The 17,396-nt window shown below is 42.2% G+C and overlaps 1 protein-coding gene across 3 annotated transcripts in view; it reads right to left on the reverse strand.

The window, feature by feature from the left end:
* The window catches only part of PLXNB2 (plexin B2), a 347,353-nt gene that overhangs the window by 94,476 nt on the left and 235,481 nt on the right, over positions 1–17,396 (reverse strand). For all 3 annotated transcript variants that reach the window (XM_082242442.1, XM_082242444.1, XM_082242443.1), the window contains exons 4-6: positions 9,417–10,533; positions 6,546–6,728; positions 4,530–4,652 (exon numbers count right to left, since the gene is read on the reverse strand). In XM_082242442.1, the coding sequence (XP_082098568.1) occupies positions 4,530–4,652; positions 6,546–6,728; positions 9,417–10,520 (1,410 nt within the window). In that variant the 5' untranslated portion in view covers positions 10,521–10,533. The remainder of the gene's footprint in view (positions 1–4,529; positions 4,653–6,545; positions 6,729–9,416; positions 10,534–17,396) is intronic.

The following is a 17,396-nucleotide window of genomic DNA, read 5'->3' on the forward strand; positions in this document are numbered from 1 at the left end:
GGGGATACATTCACAAGCAATTTAATATCAAGGAGATGGCTTTCTGTTACCAAGGTGGTCAGTTCACATGTCTCAAAGCCTTTTGGCTCCTTTAGGTTCACTCTACAGGTGACGGTGCAATGAGTGTGGGATTTTTCCAAGTGTACAGATGAAGGAAACTTAGCATTCGTTGCCTGCTGTTATTGAACGCCTCATAGGATTGAGAGGTGCAAGAACTCTGGATTTATGCCAGTGCCTAATTTAAGATAGAAGCCAGTTGCCAACTGCTAACACAAGCAAATGTCTCTATTCAGTCATTAATTAGCCCTGACGAGATAGATGCTTCCTTTTCTTGTAATTGGCATTGTTCCAAAGATAACTTAAAAAAAGCAACAACAAAACTGGGGTAGTACCACTAGCAGGCCAGAGAGAGAGAGAGAGAGAGAGAGAGAGAGAGAGAGGATGGAGGTAAATTCAGGTGCCTCAAAACAGTGTTTAGACTCTAATGGGATTTTGGTGAAATTTTCTCTCTCAAGGGCAGTATGAGAGCTCAAAAACATAAATAAGAGAAGGATAACTGGTAGAAATGAAAATGGAACCAACTCCAAACTCCCCCACCCCACAAGTGAATTTGGGATTGTTTCATTTTCAGGGGTTTGTTTCTAACTTGGTTTTGTTCAAACAAACAAGTTGTAGCAGTATTGCTTTGAATGCTTGTAATATACTTACACAAAGAAACTTAATGTATCTCACTCAGTATTGATTCTGTACCAGTCATTCTTTCTGTTCTATGTGGCATTTGCAACTTTACAGTATCCTTGTGAAAATATTTTCACTGAAACACATTGGGCACTAAATAAACCTTGTTTTGTAGCACCTGAAGTTTCTTTCCTCTTTCTGTTTGGACTGTTCTCTCTCTTATCATATCAAAAGGTTAAGCTCATCTATCTCTGCTCTTCATGAGGGACATTCCTGTTATACTTATGTTCCAGATACAGTATGGCTTTTATTGGGCCACAATTCTCACGTATATTCCCAAACGCCACTTGTATTGTCATTTATCATCCAAAAAATCTGCTTTGGCTTGTGGCATCAGTCTCACTCTAGCAATCCCTTCTACTGAACATAAGTCACCTTTTGTCTTCCTTCGCCTTCCTCTTTCCCCTAGAGGGATGCTTATTCCAACCATTGCCTGTCTTTAGTCTTCCTCAATCTGGTTGTTCCACAGTTGTTGGTTTGATCCCTGTGGGACAACCATGACAAAAGATTGCTACAACACCAGAGAGCGCCTTTCCTTTACTATCACTTCCTCTTGCCTTTTCTTTTGGGCAGCCAGGAGCCTTTGACTACTTTTGAACCATTTGGGCGATGTTATAAATAACTCGGGTTGCTCTTCCTTGGAGAGCTAGTGTGGTGTAGTGATTAAGAGCGATAGTCTCGTAATCTGGGGAACCGGGTTCGCTTCCCCGCTCCTCCGCATGCAGCTGCTGGGTGACCTTGGGCCAGTCACACTTCTTTGAAGTCTCTCAGCCTCACTCACCTCACAGAGTGTTTGTTGTGGGGGAGGAAGGGAAAGGAGAAAGTTAGCAGCTTTGAGACTCCTTAGGGTAGGGATAAAGCGGGATATCAAATCCAAACTCTTCTTCTTCTACTACTATATAAGACAGGGCTCTAAAGTGATCTATGGAGGCTTGCTTACCTCCCTCCCTCCACCATGACTACAATGATCCACAATCTACCTCTCAATATTTGAAGCACACAGCCACAAGACTCATATCTAGCTCATGTTTCAAGCATGTCCACACAGCTTCAGGTCATGGTGAAACTCAGGGAACTTGTTCCTTCTCCTCTCCTTTGTCCCAGTGGAGCAGGTAATTATTCATAAAATCACAGAATTGTAGAGTTGGAATGGATCCTAAGGGCCATTTAGTCCAAGCCCATGAAACGCAGGAATCTCAACAAACTCATACACGACAGATGACCATCCAACTTCTGCTTAAAAGCCTCAAATGAAGGAGACTCCACCACCTTCTGAGGGAGTCTGTTCCACTGCCAAAAAGATCTTGTCAGAAAGTTCTTCCTGATGTCTCCTTGGAATCTGCTTTCTTGTAACTTGAATCCATTGATTTGGGTTCTAGCTTCTGGAGCAGGAGAAAGTAAGCTTGCCCCATCCTCCACGTGACAGCCCTTTAGATATTTGAAGATGGCTTTCATATCTCTTAAGTCTTCTCTTTTCACACCAAACATGCCCAGCTCCTTCAACCGTTCCTGATAAGGTTTGGTTTTCAGACCCTTTATCATCCTAATCACCCTCCTCTGCACACGTTTCAGCTTGTCAATAACCTTCTATAAAGTGTGGTGCCCAGAACTGGACACAGGACTCCAGGAGTGCTCTGACCAAAGCAGAATAGAGGAGGACTATTACTTCCCTTGATCGGGACAGTATACTTCTGTTGATGCAGCCTAGAATAGCATTCCCTTTTTTTGCTGCTGCATCACACTGTTTACTCAAGTCAAGCTTGCGGTCCACAAAGACCCTTATATATCTTTAACATGTACTACTGGTAAGCCAGGTATCCCACATCTTATATTAATGCAACTGGTTTTTCCTGCCGAAGTGTAGAACCTTACACTGAAATTGATTCTGCTAGTTTGGGCCCAGTTCTCCAATCTGTTAAGGTCTTATTGAATCCCAATTCTGCCTTCTGTCTTAACTCCGGGTTCCTGCATGCAGAAAGGTTATTATCTTTGAACCCAAATCTGGGTTCATTGGTTCCCCCAAGTAGTTAAGGTTAAAGGGACACTGCAATTTCCCGTAATATACAATGAACTCTGGATAAAAGGGATTCCAAATATCACACCTCATGGATTACAAGGGTCAGTGAAACATGTGAACAGGCCCAGATGTAGGCTGGCAAAACACTCATAGTCATGTGAAAAAAATCACTCAATAACCCTAGCACTAAATTGTAAGTCATTAGAGAACTACAAATTAAATTTAAATCTACCCTTCTTGCTTTTTAAAAAAATCTTGAAGAGAATCTTTTCGCAGTGTTGATTATACTAATCATGCCTATTGCCCAAACAAGCACCTGTAGACGATTCTTAATGATGCTTTGAATTTGCTGAGCAGAAGATGGAGGAACAGACCATGAGCTACAAAGCTAGCAGGAATAATGACTACTTTGTGCTGTTCTATTTTTGAAAGGGAATACTACTAAGCCTCAGAGCTTCTGCATCTGCTTATGTGCCACATAAAACAAAAGAGACTATGCAGGGGAGGAATTTCCCAACCTCTACACAATACTATTGTTGTCTGGTGTATTTGGGGCTGTCTTTAAAGCACCCTGGAAACCTTTAGTTGGTCTATAACTGGGATGCAAGATTATTAACAGGCACTGGGTGGTTTGACCATATTACAACAATGCTTCTGTCAGTTGTACTGGCTCCCAGACCGTTTCAGGGACAAATTAAAATGGTTGTTTTTAAGCTTTAAAGCTCTAAAATTATTTGGGACAAGGTTACCTGAAAGACTACCTTCTGTCATTTGTTCCTATTTAAACCCCAGTCCCCAGTGCCTCTACTGAATTAACTGAGGCAGGCCACCACCAGTGTCTTTTCAGTGGTGGCACCTCTGTTATAGAACAGCCTTCTCAACGAAGTTTGCCTGGCACCCTCTTTGTGATCTTTTTGGTGTCAGGCCTTTGTTCACCCAGGCCTTTTAAATAAACTGAGGTAAATGTCATCTTGTGCTGTTTGTTTTTTTAAAAAACCTCTCTTAATTTTGCAATACCTACTTGCTTTCCATTTCCCTATTTGTCCCTGAAAAAGCTGCATCAAATCCTCTTCATGTACACATTACTTGCTGGGTGTGTGTGTGTATATGTGTGTGTGTGTGTGTGTGTGTGTGTGTGTGTGTGTATATATATATATATATATATATATATATATATATATATATATTACACTGTAGAGTTCTTGGTGCCATAACTCTGGTCCCAGGCAGCACACGACAACCAACTTTCAAATCACCAGAATTACCAATGATAGGCCATGTGGTCCAATAGTTTGCATGCTGGACTCGTGCTAAGGCCAAGCCGAACTACACATTACACCAGGAGATCTCCTGGGGCTTTTTGCTTTGGGCCAAGTGCATAATTAGCTGCTGCTTTATGCCCAGAGTTCCTTCACATCTCTATCTAATGAGGACGAGCCATTTGCTTTCCATGAAGGAAGCTATGCTAAAGGTTGCTTTCTCTGTGCACTTGCAATGGGTCTGCACAGTTGCCTGCGGAATGAAAATAAAGAGATCACATTGTCTTGGGGCATGTGCAGAGTGCCAGCTTTGGGAACACTGGTTAACTTCTGATTTTGTATGTGTGTGTGTGTGGCAAAAATATGCCTCAAGGGACTATTCTTGCATATTTCTTGTGATTTCCGTTTAGCAACACAGCTGTAGGTCCAGCTCACCCTGCAGATATGCCATGAGAAACATGTTCAAATTGAACTTGATATTTAAAGTTTCATTGCTCTTTCCAAGCATTTTGTACCTCTTTTGCAGTCATCACATACAAGTTCTCTTGGAGAGCATCTAGGGCGAGATCTTTCTGGATAGGCTTGTTTTTTTCAACAAGGACTCCAGCATATTCCTTTTCAGGATTCGACAGAAACACCTGGAATACAGATTCACTACATTATCTTTCAGTAGATAAAAAAGTATTTAAGTTGAAGCACATTTAGACATTTTCATTTTAAAACAAAACCACTCTAAGAAATAATTGTTGAGCTGCAAGAAAGGAGAACTTTCTTGACAACCATATGTCAGGAGTGCTCTGATGGTGTTTCCTGCTTGGCAGGGGGTTGGACTCGATGGCCCTTGTGGTCTCTCCAAACTCTATGATTCTATGATTCTATGAGAACTGCTCTTCCAAAGCATCATTGCCTTTTCAAAATCTCGCTCTATTCTGGTGAAATTATCAGTTTCTATCTGGGCAAAGCTCTTTGCTATTTTTTTCATGTGTTGTGATTGAGATCATAGAATCATACAACTGTACAGCTGGAAGGGCCCACAAGAGTCAAACAAGTTTCAAAATTACACTCAATATATTAATTCATAATTTCTGATCCTTATTCTGTATTAGGGATATCTATTAAGGTTTTATACTCGAGAGACCTTGCTGTTAGCCTGGCCATATTCTAACCCCTCTTACTTTTTCATTTGCTAATGAAATTAACTCGCTTTGCCATTGGGTCTGAGCGTTTTGCTCATGAGCTCCTTTTCTTGCAAGTGCTCCAATATGCCCCTTGACTTCCTTGCTCCTGGCAGGCTAGTAGCGTTTGCTGTTCTATCAAGCTCTGGTATGCGCAAATCATTTGCTTGCAAGTCGTAATTGGAAACATTATTCAAAGTGGGTTGCCAGTTTTAGTCTGTAGGCCAAATGTAGTTTGCACAAATCATAGCTTTCCCATTTCAAACACAGCAGTGAACTGGTCATACAAGGAGACAAAGAAGAGCAGCAATATAGCTCATCGTCAATGGCTATAGTTATCTGTTGGGAATGGGACCTAAAATATACATTAGTATGAGGGAGAACTCTATCAGGCTTTGATTAAATAAATACTTTGGTTGCCCTAACTCTACTAAATAACAACTGCAACAAATGGGAGGCGTTCCAGGTTTCTGCCAGACTAATGGGTTTATATTTATTTGAATTTTAATGCACACATAGGTACAGCTTTGAGAAGGACATACAGTGGTACCTCGGTTTAAGAACAGTCCTGCTTACGAACGATTCAGTTTATGAACCCCGCAAAAACGGAAGTAGTGTTCCAGTTTGTGAACTTTACCTCGGTCTACAAACAGAAACCGAACGGTGGAAGGGCACCTGTAGTGAAGGCCTCATTAGGGAAAGCGCACCTCGGTTTAAGAACAGATTTGGTTTAAGAAAGGACTTCAGGAACAGATTTAGTTCGTAAACTGAGGTACCACTGTATTTGAACATGATTTTATTGATTTTGGGCTGAAATATGTTCACTTATTTTGATTTCATGGTGTTCAGGAATGGTTATTTTTTATGATTACTTTTAATTCTGGGGTTCAATACGTCACTATTGCCACAATACATATAAACAAATTGTTTGAATATGCTTATCGAATTTACTTCATGAAATGTTTTATTGAAAGTTTGTTCCATTTAAAAGTCAAGCAACATACCAGATCAACCTTATATCTATGGCAGATTCATTCTTTCTTATACAGTGGATGCTCAGGTTGCAAATGTGATCCATGAGGGAGGCACATTCGCAACCCGCAGCATTCGCAACCCGCAGCCCCACGTCTGCGCACACGCGGGTTGCGATTCGGCACTTCTGTACATGCACGGCCGCTGAAACCCGGAAGTAACCTGTTCTGGTACTTCCGGGTTTTGGCACATCCATAACCTGAAAAAATGCAACCTGAAGCGTCTGTAACCCAAGGTATGACTGTATTGCAAAAATAGGCCATGCTTCTTTTTTAAACAATAACAAGAACAACAAGAAGAAAGCATTTAAGACATTGAGGTTACCTTCAGGATTCTGCCGTCCGATGTCCCAACAAATGCTACTGTATGCGTGTTCTCTACGGCAAAGGTCACTGCAGTCAAGTCTATGCCCTTCTTCTTCAATAAAGGTTCTGTAGTAATTCCCTCTCTGCTTCCCAGAGGGTATGGTAAATGTTCAGAACCACATGGAAAGGCTTGGCTTGAATTCTAAGAAATGAAGCAAGAAACAGAAACACAACAATCAGACGGGTGATAAACTCTGAACTTTGAAACCAGGGATGAAATCCAACCCGTCCCCCTCTTTTATGCCACACTATGTGTAGAGGGGGTTTGACTGGATGGAGACACCTCTCTGCTCAGCTTATATCACTGCTGGTGCAGATCTCCCCCATCCTTGCTAGTTGAAGGTCCCACAGGTGGGGGATGAGACCTCAGGTGGCTTATGATCCATCCCTGACCAAAGGTGGTTGCAGAAATATCTCAGGTATCCCCTGGACAAAGATACTGAGGGCTGGATATATGGTATGGGTGGCACCCAAATTCAGCCCAAACTGATGTATATTGTGATGTGGAAACTCCTCTCTGCGTAGCTTAAGCAGGGCATCCATATGAAGATGTTTGGATGTGAGGGTCCTTAGTTAGTAGGAAAGCCCTCCCTTGAAGAGGCTGTATCAAGGGATCATGGCCCATGCTTAGGCGGGAGGCACTGTGGTTGATTTTAGGGATAGGAAGGCACAGAAAACCACCCCATTGGAAATCCTTTTTTATTTTCTCTATGGATGATTCCCCTCCCCCCCCCCACAGTTTTTTAAATTGAAAAATGGGATATTTGGGGGAATACTTAAAAAAGTCTCCTGTGTAATATTTCCCCCTTTCAGAATGAGGGAAATCATTTTAGAGCTTTTTATTTTTTAAAAGAAATACAAGATAATCTTGCTGAGTTTCAGATACAAGCTATAAAAGCTAGTATAGTGGTACCTTGATTTACGAACTTAATCCGTTCCGGAAGTCCGTTCTTAAACCAAAACCATTCTTAAACCGAAGTGCGCTTTCCCTAATGAGGCCTCCCACCGCCAGTGCCCTTCCACCGTTCGGATTCCGTTCTTAGACCGAGGTAAAGTTCTCAAACCAAGACACTATTTCCTGTTTTGTGGAGTTGGTAAAGCACATCGTTCTTAAAACAGACTGTTCTTAAACCGAGGTACCACTATAATGATGTTGTGGAGAATGCGGCAAGATTTTTGAGTGACGCTAGGAAATTACATCACCATAGGTCCTGAGAGCCATCTTCTATCTCATGATGCCTGGACAGTTTTATCCTAAAGTATCTCCTACTATGTTTCATTAACTGTGCTGTGTTCTGATCCATGTATACAATGCACTTTTTAATGCCAATAAAGGAGATTGATTGATTGATTGATAAAGAAGTTATAGATTTAAGCTTGTCATAATTACACTGACACTTAATATTGTTCTCCCTACATTATTGTCTCTAAAGAGTTTGGATTTGATATCCCGCTTTCTCACTACCCGAAGGAGTCTCAAAGCGGCTAACATTCTCCTTTCCCTTCCTCCCCCACAACAAACACTCTGTGAGGTGAGTGGGGCTGAGAGACTTAATATCTCAATTTTAGCTTTTTCAAAAGGATTAGAAGACAAACTGATAACAAATGCCACCTTAAAGATAGAAAACCAACTCTGTGACCCCAAATTAAATCCATGAAGGCCTGTTCAGTGGGGTCCATAGTGCAAAAATCTGGTGCTGGTTTCTGCTATGAATGTTAGTGATGAGGGGGAAGGGGGAAATGGGCATCATCCAGTTCAAATGAAGCAATTTAAAACTGGATTTATCTCAATGTAGGTCATACAAAGCAAATCTGTCTCACTGAGACAATGGCACCTTTCGACTGGATTAAGCCCACTTAAAACACCTGAATGGTCAAATTTACACTTTGCTTCCAAAAGCGAACATTAGGTGCATAACTATTTTTGTCAGTTGAATATTAACCTGACTAAGTACAACTTCTCCCGCCAACCTAGCAATTCGAAAGCACGCAGTGCAAGTAGATAAATAGGTACTGCTCCAGCAGGAAGGTAAACAGTGTTTCCGTGTGCTGCTCTGGTTCACCAGAAGCGGCTTAGTCATGCTGGCCACGTGACCTGGAAGCTGTCTGCGGACAAACGCCGGCTCCCTCAGCCAGTAAAGCGAGATGAGCACCGCAACCCCAGAGTCGTCCGCGACTGGACCTAACGGTCAGGGGTCCCTTTACTTTTAAGTACAACTTAGTATAAAACAGTGATATAACATTGCCAGGGAAGAAGAAGAAAGATTTCACATGTTATGCAAAAAAAATCTGGAGCCAAAAAGACCTGTGCTGAAACTTTTTAGATTCCAGCTCCCAGGCCTCACACTTTTGCTTCACCGATTTAAAATGTGTTTCTAAAACACAGGGTTTTCAACCTTTCTGTCCCTTCCTTTTCAAATACCGTATTTTTTGCACCATAACACTCACTTTTTTCCTCCTAGAAAGTAAGGGGAAATGTCTGTGCGTGTTATGGAGCGAATGCCTGCGGGTGGTGGTGGGGATCTGCTGCAGTCGTGAGCAGAGGATCCATGGTTCCCCTTCCTTCCCTCCTCCGTGGTTACAAAGCATGGATCCACATGGATCCTCAGGATTTTTGCATTGGGCTACTCCAAACTCACTGTCAGATCACATGTCTGTGGCCACAGCATGAACCACAAAAATCATATATCCACTATTTTGTTTAGAATATTTTTTTTCTTGTTTTCCTCCTCTAAAAACTACGTGCGTGTTATGGTCTGGTGCGTGTTATAGAGCGAAAAATATGGTAAACAAACAAACAAACAAACAAATTTTAAAGCTTTCATATTACTGGGTGAGACTGAGAAGTGCATGGAGCAGTTTCTGTTCGGAAAGGTTTGTAAAACACGTTCCGTTTATCCTTCATATAGCATTGCTCCCGTTTTTCCTCCATTTTTTGGTTGATCTTCTCCAAGGAAAACACACACATGGCAGATTCCACAGAGTTATTGTCTTTGTTGATCCTCCTGAAAAGTGCAATTAGCATTTTGTCCTCCGACGAGGCACCATCCTCTTGCTCCGATGGCGCTGGATCCTGCCCAGGGACAGAGGCATAGACAGCATTACACTGGTTGTAAGGACCACTGGCATCTTGACATTCCAAGTCCATTTCAAAGTAGGAATGGTACTGTTCATCTTCCTTGCAGAGCCGCCCAATTACGGTCCGGTTTTTAAGGGGCTGCTTTTCATACTGATTGAAAATAAAATACACATATTTGCTGTCTTCAAAGATGTACAGAAACTGCTGCGTGCTTGAGGAAGGGTACGTCGATTTGATCACAGCAGGCTCTGCATACAGTTCAAAAATGTCTTTCCCATCCCCGTCGAAAAGTTGCCGAGTGCTGATTATGATCCCATTGTCACTTGGTCCATTTCCCTTTCCCACAAACATCATTCGGCCTTTTTTCAAAGAGGTGATCAGCCCCACTGTGGCTACCTCCTCGTCGTTGCTTGCAACAAACGATTTCTCCCCGCTGCCGTTCTCATAGTAAACAATCTTTGAAATGTTCTCGAGCTCTCTTATGCAACAGATGCCCTTAAACAGGCTCCCGCAAACCACAATTTGTCCCTCTTGTGTGTCCAGCAAAAATATCTTATTGTAATTGTCAGTATCTTTTGCTTCAGTACACTGGTTTGCATCAATGGGAGGTGTGCACATTTTGTTATCAAGTTGTGGCCCGGTGGATACCTCACCCACGGACGGATAGGGTTTCAAGTCTCCCGTAAGCTGATGAAGGGCATTAACTGCTCCTAAATAGACTGTCCCCGTTTTGTGGTTCACCGTCAGGTGATTCAGTTCTGTGTTGGTCAGAAACGAATCCCATTTCTTAGGCCTCAGTGCACAGGTCAAACAAGAGAAGCTCAGAATGCTCAGGGTCCAAATCCAAACAGCCATTTCTGTGCGATACCTGAGAAAGAAACATATGAAATATATTACTTCTAGCTGAAAATAAGATTTGTTCCCGTATAATCTTGCTAAGGAATTAAGATATTTGGCAAAAAAAATCACAATTAACGGAGAAGGTTCAGTTGCTTTGTTATTAATAAGAGGAACTAAACAGAGCTGCCCTCTATTGCTGCTACTTTTTGTGGTAGCAGTAGAGGTTCTAGCAATAAATCTGAGATTGCAAAGCGGTATTGAGGGTATCATGGTTGAAGGAACGAAGCACAAATCGAATCTTTTTGCAGATGATGTGCTTTGAATACTTCAGAAGGCAAGCATTAAAATAAGAGTTTAAATCCCTTCTCAAAAATAACAGGCTTAAAAATAAATTATAATAAATACGTTATACTGCCCATCAGTGTCCCTCACCAGGAGCATGCTTGGTTATATAATAATTAAGGCTTCAACTTATCATATGGTGGGTTTAAATTCTTGCGTCTAATTGCTACTGCCAAAATTAATCAGCAGTGCTGAAGAAAGTGCGGCTGGTTATTGCGTGGAAATGGTACTGGTAGGAATGGTGAGGGGGTTTGGCATAGCACTGACATTTTCAACAGCAGCTATGTTTCTTATAATCTGCAGTTCTGCAATTTATTTATTTTGCTTGTCCCCCTCCCCACAAAGTGTATAACCGCCTCCCCCACCTTCCCCTTCTACACCAGGAGTTGTTCGAAATGGCTTACAAATAGCAACAAAAACCAACAAACAAAAACCCACAAACAAAAACCCAATGATTAAAGCACAAATTATGGAACTAAAACCGCAACCCACATCCCTTGCCCCTGCAAACCACAATTCACAGTCCATTTTTCTGCACTCCCTGGTGGGCAGGAAACATTGCAACAAAACAACACCACCACAAACTGGCTTATAAGTATAAAACCAAATTTACTAGAACAGCAGCTAGAATAGAGATAGACTTGTAACCATTCAAACAACAAACATACTAAGGTGCCATGTGCAAGACAAAGCCTGGAGATACTGTAAACATGGAGTGGATAAATGTACAACTCTATCTTAACAAGTTACATGTGCAGTAAATGTTATACAGACTGGATAAATGAACCGTTCAACAAGTAGTGTAAGTCCAATCACAGAATGGCAACCCCCGTGCCGCCACAACGGCAAGGGTAGCGCACTGGAGAATATGAAAAAGCTTTTCAAAGCTTTTTCAAAGATTGAACTGGATGAGATGTTCTTCAATGGGTCTTGAGTTGGAAACACAAAGCCATATGCATGGATCAGATCAATCACGGGAAGGCAAATCAAAGCCACCACCCTGGTGAGAATAACACAAGTGAGCAAAAGGAGACCTGTTCTCTGGATATATTGCAGGTTTCGCTACACACTTCATCAGTCCGAAAAGCCAGTAATACAAAATGGTTTGCTCAGGATAAAGAAAGTATTCACAGGCACAGCAGGAAACATTGACATTGCAATGGCCTGGTTCACACAACATACTAAACCAAACTTTGGCTTTGCACAAGGGTACATACAGGCTCTTGGGAGAGGAACTTGTAGCTGCCTCGCTCTTCCCTGCCACACAAAGCTAAGCCAAGGTTTGGCTTAGTGTGCACTCTGAACTGGGGTTTGCGGTTAAACTCTCACCTCATTAACCCTAAACGGTAACCAAGAACAAAGGTTACAGCTCGTGGTTAGTGAACCTCAGTTTAGCACTCAGTGCAGCACAGTGCAGTAGCAAAAAGGAGTGGGGAGAAGCAAAGCACATGCTAAGCTCCTCTCCAGGAGCCCAGGAATCAACATTTGCCCTTAATGTGTTGCCCGAATAAGGCCAACATGTATGCCATGCTTTGACTTTAACTCAGAGAGCAGCAAATGACTTGTGTTTCTAAAAACCAGTTGTGTTGCTCAAATGACAGCTAGCATTGCTTATGAGAAGACGTGGCTCTCTTGTTTACTACCACCTTAGCAGTGTGTTTACAAAATACAAAATTCACCATGACATCACATAGCATGTCCATGACTACAGCCTGCACCCAAAAAAAATCACGCATCCACTGTTTCGTGGGGCTGCAATGGCGCAAAAACGTGGTTACAAAGCATGGATTCACATGGATCCTCAGGATTTTTGCATTGGGTCACTTCACCATCAGATCACATAGCATGTCCATGGCTACAGCCTGCACCAAAAAAATCATGCATCCACTGTTGCGTGGGGCCGCAATGGTGTAAAAACATGGTTACAAAGCATGGATCCACATGGATCCTCAGGATATTTGAATTGGGCTACCCCAAACTCACCGTCAAATCACATGTCTGTGGCCACAGCATGAACCACAAAAATCATACATCCACTGTTTCGTTCAGAATATTTTTTTTCTTGTTTTCCTCCTCTAAAAACTAGGTGCGTCTTATTGTCAGGTGTGTCTTATGGAGCGAAAAATATGGTAGTTTAAAGGCAAGCCAGCTTTCTCAGCTTAACTTCCAGCTGTAATCTACAGATAATCACACTGGCCTATCTTAAACGTATGTTTCAAGAACTAACAAGAGATGGTACACAGAATGATCTGATCATTAATGAAAAAGTACTACCCAGTAATGCTATTTTCTCAGTGCTGATTCAGTTCAAGTCCAGACATGGGAGAGTGTTGGAGCCCACACCTGGTCGGCACATCTAACACAGTGATCAGGGGCAGCCAAACTAACTCAAGCTATGTGGCCTTCCTCAAACTTTGCATACTTGGTTGCAACGAACCAATGCAAAAACCCATTGGGTAACCACTTAAGTAGTTTGCTAGACAACCTCCTTCTCTCTGCAGTCGTATACAGGCAGCAAACGCAGAATGTTCATTGAGCTACTGGTTGGCTGCCCAGTGTGGATTATGTACGACAGCACTAGTGTCTCTGTTCGTTTATTAACACAAGCATTTCTCAACCATGTTCTCTGCTTCCAAAAGGCACTGAAGTAGTATGTAATGCAAGACTTGTGGATGCCAAAAATCTTGGTTAAAATTAGCTTCATACACAAACATACACTCATGCATTAGCAAACCCGGTCTTCTTGCAGACCGCCAGGGTGGATAAAAATCAATTAGTTGAAAAAAATAAATTAAAAAAAATGGATTATTTTTTAAAATTTAAATTGGATTTTTAAAAATTTAAATTTGATTTTTTTTTATTTAAATTGGATTTTTAAAATAAAATGCTTTTGGAGGAAAAATCTTTCTAAATATAGTTTTCTATTTAAGTTACATTATATTCCAAAGGCTATTCATCAGGAAATAAAGATTTGTTTTAAGTTTTTCATGTGTGCTAAAACTCAGAACTCTAAGTTTGTTTGTTTTTTAAATTATCTAACCACATCAGTTAACAAACATGGATACACATCCTATAATGTTATTGATTTAGTTAAACAAATGGTTTAAATTATTATTAAGGAAATGATTATTTTTCTCCTTCCAATAAAGTATAGCAGAAAAGATGTCCAAATATAAAGAGTTAACTTATTAAATCTCACAATAATTTCATAATTATCTGTCTATGCATTTCTAATAGTATAATCAAATCAGTAATTTTTGATATAACTGTAAAAACTACTCTGAAAATTTATTATTCCAAAAATGAAACCTTCATCTGGTTGTAAATATTAAGATTATACCAGCAAGAATGAGTCTTTCTGTAAAAATAAATAAATAAATCAAGTCTTACTGACTAGTGATTTAAATTGTGATTTAAATCATGATTTGATTTATATCAAATCCACCCTGCAGACCGTGTACTCCAAATCCCATTTTTCTTCTTCTTTTGAGCAGGCTGCTTCTGCTGCTCTGATGCCTTTCTGCATCAACAATTGCTTGAGACCCAGCTGGTTTTTTACTAAGCTCTAATATACAATCAATAAAGCCCGATTAATGAACTCGCAAGCAACATCAGTGGGAGTACATGCACCTTCAGGAGCAACCAACACTCCACCAGCTATTCCAGAACACTAATTCAATATGCATGCAAGTCTGGCAGGTGGTATGCTAGCAGCTGTGCCTGTGCCCATATTTAAAGCAGAAGAAACAAAGCAGGGAGAGTTCGAGGTGTGGGGAAGTCCAGGCTGGATGGAAATTAGAATAAGTTAGAGAAACCTGCAATTGGATTTCATGAACTTGACTGGATGTGGGGATTCCTGAGCACACATTCTGTGATGAGCCACAGAAATGCCCTTTCGCAAAAGATCCCCCATACAAAAATATGACAGAAATGATCAACTGCATTTTTAGGCAAAATCTGCAATCAGGAGAGCTGGCAGAAATCTAGCACCCTTTTCACAGATATTCCCCCTCCTCAAAATGCATATTCAGTTCTAATGTAATGATTTGCATGTATAACTGCTTGGCAGACACTGTTCTGAATGATCTTCGGTAAAACGTTACGCTTGGACCAGCTCCGTGATGACTGAATTTCAAGAAAATTTAAAGAGTGGTAAAGCTAAAGGTTACCCCTGACCCTTAGGTCCAGTCGTGACCGACTCTGGGGTTGCGCCGCTCATCTCGCTTTATTGGCTAAGGGAGCCGGCGTACAGATTCCGGGTGATGTGGCCAGCATGACTAAGCCGCTTCTGGCGAACCAGAGCAGCGCACGGAAATGCCGTTTACCTACCCGCCAGAGCGGTACCTATTTATCTACTTGCACTTTGACATGCTTTCGAACTGCTAGGTTGGCAGGAGCAGGGACTGAGCAACGGGAGCTCACCCCGTCGCAGAGATCCGAACCGCCAACCTTCTGATCGGCAAGCCCTAGGCTCTGTGGTTTAACCCACAGCGCCACCTGTGTCCCTACCGTGGTACCTCGGGTTAAGTACTTAATTCGTTCTGGAGGTCCGTTCTTAACCTAAAACTGTTCTTAATCTGAAGCACCACTTTAGCTAATGGGGCCTCCCTCTGCCGCCACACCGCCGGAGCACGATTTCTGTTCTCATCCTGAAGCAAAGTTCTTAACCCGAGGTACTATTTCTGGGTTAGCGGAGTCTGTAACCTGAAGCATATGTAACCTGAGGTACCACTGTATTAGCTTTGAGGATTTCTCTGGTGTTTCAAGTGTTTCCACCCACCCACCTTTACCTTCCATAATACTATTGATGTTTTCTCTCCTCCATCGCTTTAAATGATTTTACTCCATCCTGAGGAGGAGGAGGAGTTTATCTGGCGACCTAGAATATGCAGGGAAGGGCTCTTCCTCTCTCTGTGTTAGTAACTTCAGTGGCTTCCAAACCACAGATGTCCCACCCCTTGCAAATAATGACAGGCCTGCAAAGCACAAAACTATTATTCAGAGGAAGGGAAATCGGGGGAAAGACTATGTGATCCAGCAGTCTCAATTCCAATCACTAATCACCCAAGCATTCACAGCTGACATGCTGAGGAGAGGATTTGGAAAGCTCAAAGGAGGCTCGAGCCAGAACCAAAAGCTCTAGACCGGCAAAGACAAATGTCAGGCCTCAGAGACAGCAATTTCAGACAAGGAAACCTAACCTAGAAAGAGCAGGGACTAACACAAGGGTGGGTGTAAAAAGCACAGGGTACCAAACGAAAAAACATCTGGGGGGGGGGGTTGAATCTGGTTTTCTGTGCCAAAACAGAAGTCTTAAGTTGGCAGAAAAGTGAACTGCTTGCCGGAGCTGCCTGACTCATCAGTTCCACTGGCTAATGAGACCAAAAAAAGTCAATATCCAATCTGCAAGAAAGTTTCAGGCAGGAGAGGAAAGAGTCATATGCCTGTGCCCATATTGACATTTCTAACCACCCACTAATTCTGCTCCTTCCTGGCAGCGATCACTGTATTTTTATGACTAGATACATAAACGGGGGTAAATGATAGTGCACATAACTTCCCTTGGGGTCTTAAACCCGGCAGCTGGAGGATAAAAAACTATGAAGGCTTTAAGTTAAGGACAGCACCTAGTAAAACGTGCAGAGATGACACAACTGCAGCACATTTTATTATACTTTAACTTCGACAAAGGTCTGCCCAGGATACAGGAGACTTCTGAGCAACTTTGACAGCGGTCTCATCTCATCAAGCATTTGTTTACCGTAAACATTTGTCAGTCGCATTTCTTAAGGTACAGGGAACATAAAAGCAAAAATACCACAAAATAAAAAAGAAAGAAAGAAAGCCAGCACTGGAAAGCAAGTGAGACTTAGAAGCTATGCCAGAAGCCAAGTGTCAGGGAACTGACATCAGAGTTAGAGGCGGAGGGAAGGCTCTCAAATGATGCTGGAGAAGGGCCCAGCAGGGAGAGAGGCAGCTCCGCAGATGGGGAAGCAAATCAGTGCAACACCAGGGATATAGAGGGGCTGACGGGGGAATCGGCGAGACGGCTCCAGGACTCTTCACCGGACACCAGCGGGGAGAGCACGGGTCCTCCGCTACCCACACCCACCCTGCGCAGAAGACTTCCGCGCAGAGAGAGTAGGAGGAGACTAGGTGTCAAACAACTTTTATGTTGGAAAAGATTTAAGAAACACCCACTGACGGATTCTACTAGCGACTGAGGCAGCCACGAAGTGAAGGGCTGTCCAGACAGAAAGGTTTAACCAGGCAACATAGCCAGGAGAGGCGGCAACTTACGCACGAGCAACCCATACACATTACACTAAGCAACAGAGGTGCAGTGAACATCCTCTTCAAAAAGGCCATAGAAACAGGGTATTATGCACTGCAAGAATAAGATCACTCTGGAACAAACAGAGAGTTTGTCTTTCTAACTGCAGTAGTGGGGTCATAAAGGTCTTCTCTGGCAAAGTGGAGGTTCAGTGGTTGCATGGTTTTCAGAGGCATGCTGGGCAATGAAACAGGCCAGACGATAGAGGCGCAATT

The sequence above is a fragment of the Podarcis vaucheri genome, assembly GCF_965113315.1.
Source record: "Podarcis vaucheri genome assembly, contig: SUPER_10_unloc_1, whole genome shotgun sequence".
Lineage (NCBI taxonomy): Eukaryota > Metazoa > Chordata > Lepidosauria > Squamata > Lacertidae > Podarcis > Podarcis vaucheri.